This window comes from Oryctolagus cuniculus, chromosome 11, assembly GCF_964237555.1.
Source record: "Oryctolagus cuniculus chromosome 11, mOryCun1.1, whole genome shotgun sequence".
In the NCBI taxonomy this organism is placed as follows: domain Eukaryota; kingdom Metazoa; phylum Chordata; class Mammalia; order Lagomorpha; family Leporidae; genus Oryctolagus; species Oryctolagus cuniculus.
In genome coordinates this window covers 57,821,488-57,824,138 of record NC_091442.1, presented here as the reverse complement: position 1 = coordinate 57,824,138, position 2,651 = coordinate 57,821,488, and the positions used below count along the sequence as shown (strand labels likewise).

At 37.6% G+C, this 2,651-nt stretch overlaps 1 protein-coding gene across 1 annotated transcript; it reads right to left on the bottom strand.

Annotated features, from left to right (window-relative positions):
- Positions 1-1,129: 1,129 nt before the first annotated feature.
- LOC100342029 (olfactory receptor 9K2-like) lies at positions 1,130-2,071 on the bottom strand. Its single transcript, XM_002711043.3, has one exon. The coding sequence runs from the start codon at positions 2,069-2,071 to the stop codon at positions 1,130-1,132; it is 942 nt and encodes a 313-aa protein (XP_002711089.1).
- Between the last annotated feature and the right edge of the window lie 580 nt (positions 2,072-2,651).

Here is a 2,651-nt window from a genome sequence, read left to right as displayed (position 1 = left end):
AGTTTATGTCTACAATGATATTATCTAGACTGAGGCATGGCCATTGTCATTTCAAGTATTATTTACATTATTTGCAGAACAGCAAGTCTGGCATGAATTCCTCCAGAACTTGGCCTCCCTTGACACCTATCAAACTGTAGGCTGCTCTCTTAACTGCCTTTTTCTCAACTGATGTTTGATGTTTGGGACTCGTCACATTTTTAATTACCCTATAATCAAACTACACATATACACATACATACACACACATATCATCCAACTATTCATATAGATTATATTAACAACCTATGATATTTATCACAGATTTTTAAGCAGAATTCATCTCAATACAAAAAACTTTTACTTATTGCATGTTCATAGCCAATAATTTTTTACTACCCAAAAAACACATAAAGGGCATGAGCTGAGAAATATAAACATTATAAGATTTTTCACTATATTAGAGCAAAGCAGGGCCAACCATGCCACTCAGATAACATCAAACAAAATATTTTGATTTATACCCAATGAAAGCAATTTTCCCATTATTCCTCTTTGGTCTCTTTAATTCAACAAAGGGTGCTCTGCTTAGTTCTCTTTTCCATTCCTCTTCAACATGCACACATGGTCTCATGTCTCAGACATGCTGTCAAAAGCAAAACACAAAACTAGCATTTGTACCCAGTCTTTTCTTCATGGAGACTAGTTGTGACACAGTTTTCAAGTCAATCACAATATGAAGTGTTTTCTCTAGGTGAATTCTGCTTAGGCATACAGAGAAAAGAAACAGTACAATATCATACTTCTCCATTCCTCTAACATATTACCTGCACAGTGAGAAACATATCTGCAAAAATGCAGAGCACTTTCATGAATGCCCAGAATTTTCATATTTTCCTTGTGGGAAAGAAAGTAATTTATCTGGAATGTTCTATACAGGAAATAATTAATACTGCACCCCCATAGATATCTACAATTATTGTTAACATAAAATGAAAAAAAAATCCATGTTGTGGAACAGAAGAGTTGAGAGGTGGTGTGACCTTTCTTTCTTACTTTAAATGAGGTTGAACTTGAAATTCCTAGATCTAGAAGATCAGGCAAACAAAGTCAATTGAAGGAAAAACCAGTAAAGCAAATGGAAGCTGATTTAGACTAACATTTTTTTCCTCCATAGGATTCTTCTCACAGCATCTTTAACATCCTTATTTCTTAGAGAGTAGATTAAAGGGTTCAACATAGGAGTGAACAAAATGTAACAAACTGAGGCTACTTTGCGAAGTTCTGGGTTGTTTGGAGGTGTGAGGTACACGAAGGAGACAGTCCCATAAAGCAAACTGACAACCCCCAGGTGGGAGCTGCAAGTGGAGAAGGCTTTCTTCCTCCCTTCTCGGGAGGGAATCTTTAAAACAGTAGACACGATGTACATGTAAGATACTACAATGACAACAATCGTGGGCAGAATGATGAGGACCGCCAAACTAAACGACACCAGCTTGTTGATAAAGATGTTAGAACAGGAGATCTTTTCAATAGGATTTGAGTCGCAGTAGAAGTGATCAATGACTCGGGAGGCACAGAAGGACATAGAGAACGTTACACTGATCTGAAGGATGGAACTGACCCAACCACAGAGATAGGAACCAGCCACCAACTGGACACAGACGCTCCGTGACATACGCACGCTGTAAAGAAGTGGGTTGCAGATGGCAATGAAGCGGTCATAGGCCATGGCTGCCAGGACAAAGGCCTCTGTGACCATGAAAAGTGCGTAGAGGAACAGCTGAGCCACGCAACCTGCAAAGGATATGGTCTTTTTCTGAGAGAGGATGTTGGCCATGGCTTTGGGTACAATTACTGTGCAATAGGAGAGGTCAATGACGGAGAGGTTGCCTAGGAAGAAATACATTGGTGTGTTCAGCCGCGGATCAGTCACAATGATTCCAATCATGCTAAGGTTCCCCAGAAGGACCATCCCATAAATAACCAGGAAAAGTAGGAAGAGGAGAACGTGGAACTCTGGACGGACCCTGATGCCCACAAGGATGAAGTCAGTCACTTCCGAGTGGTTGTTTCCTCCCTTGTCACCCATGGCAAACTCTGCTTCAAGGTATGAGAGAAAGTCAGCAAATGAATTTACTCTATCGTAAACAATACTTCACATCAAAGAAGACTTCAGAACTGATATGCTTTCTCATCTATTATCTATTATCCATTTTCTTGAGATTACACACAAGCAAACTCAAGATGAGAGATGGTTTGACTTGCCTAGGGGAACATAACTGGTTAACATGGAATCTGAACTCAAGGCAAACTATTTTGTGTTGAACATTGGCATTAACTTCAATGCAATGTAACTTGATCCTTTTTTATATTTCTCTCCTTGTCATAATAGATGGTTTGCAAGATATCATTTTTGATTAAGATGGCAATTTCAAATATTAAAGTCTGAGAAGTTCCTAATATTTAGAAAAAGATACTGCCTAAAATTTTAACTTATTACTTAACACACAGTTTTCTCTTTAATTATATTTTATTTTACTATCTTAATAAAAAATAAAGGAAAAGGAAACTAAATGTACACTACAAGGTAACATAAATTTTCTACCAGACTCCAACAACTAAAATTAAATTACCAAAATGTTATTTTACTTATATATCGTTTAAAATGC

Excerpts from the sequence above, each read along its gene's own strand:
- LOC100342029 (XM_002711043.3), bottom strand. The coding sequence starts at position 2,071 with ATGGGTGACAAGGGAGGAAACAACCACTCGGAAGTGACTGACTTCATC.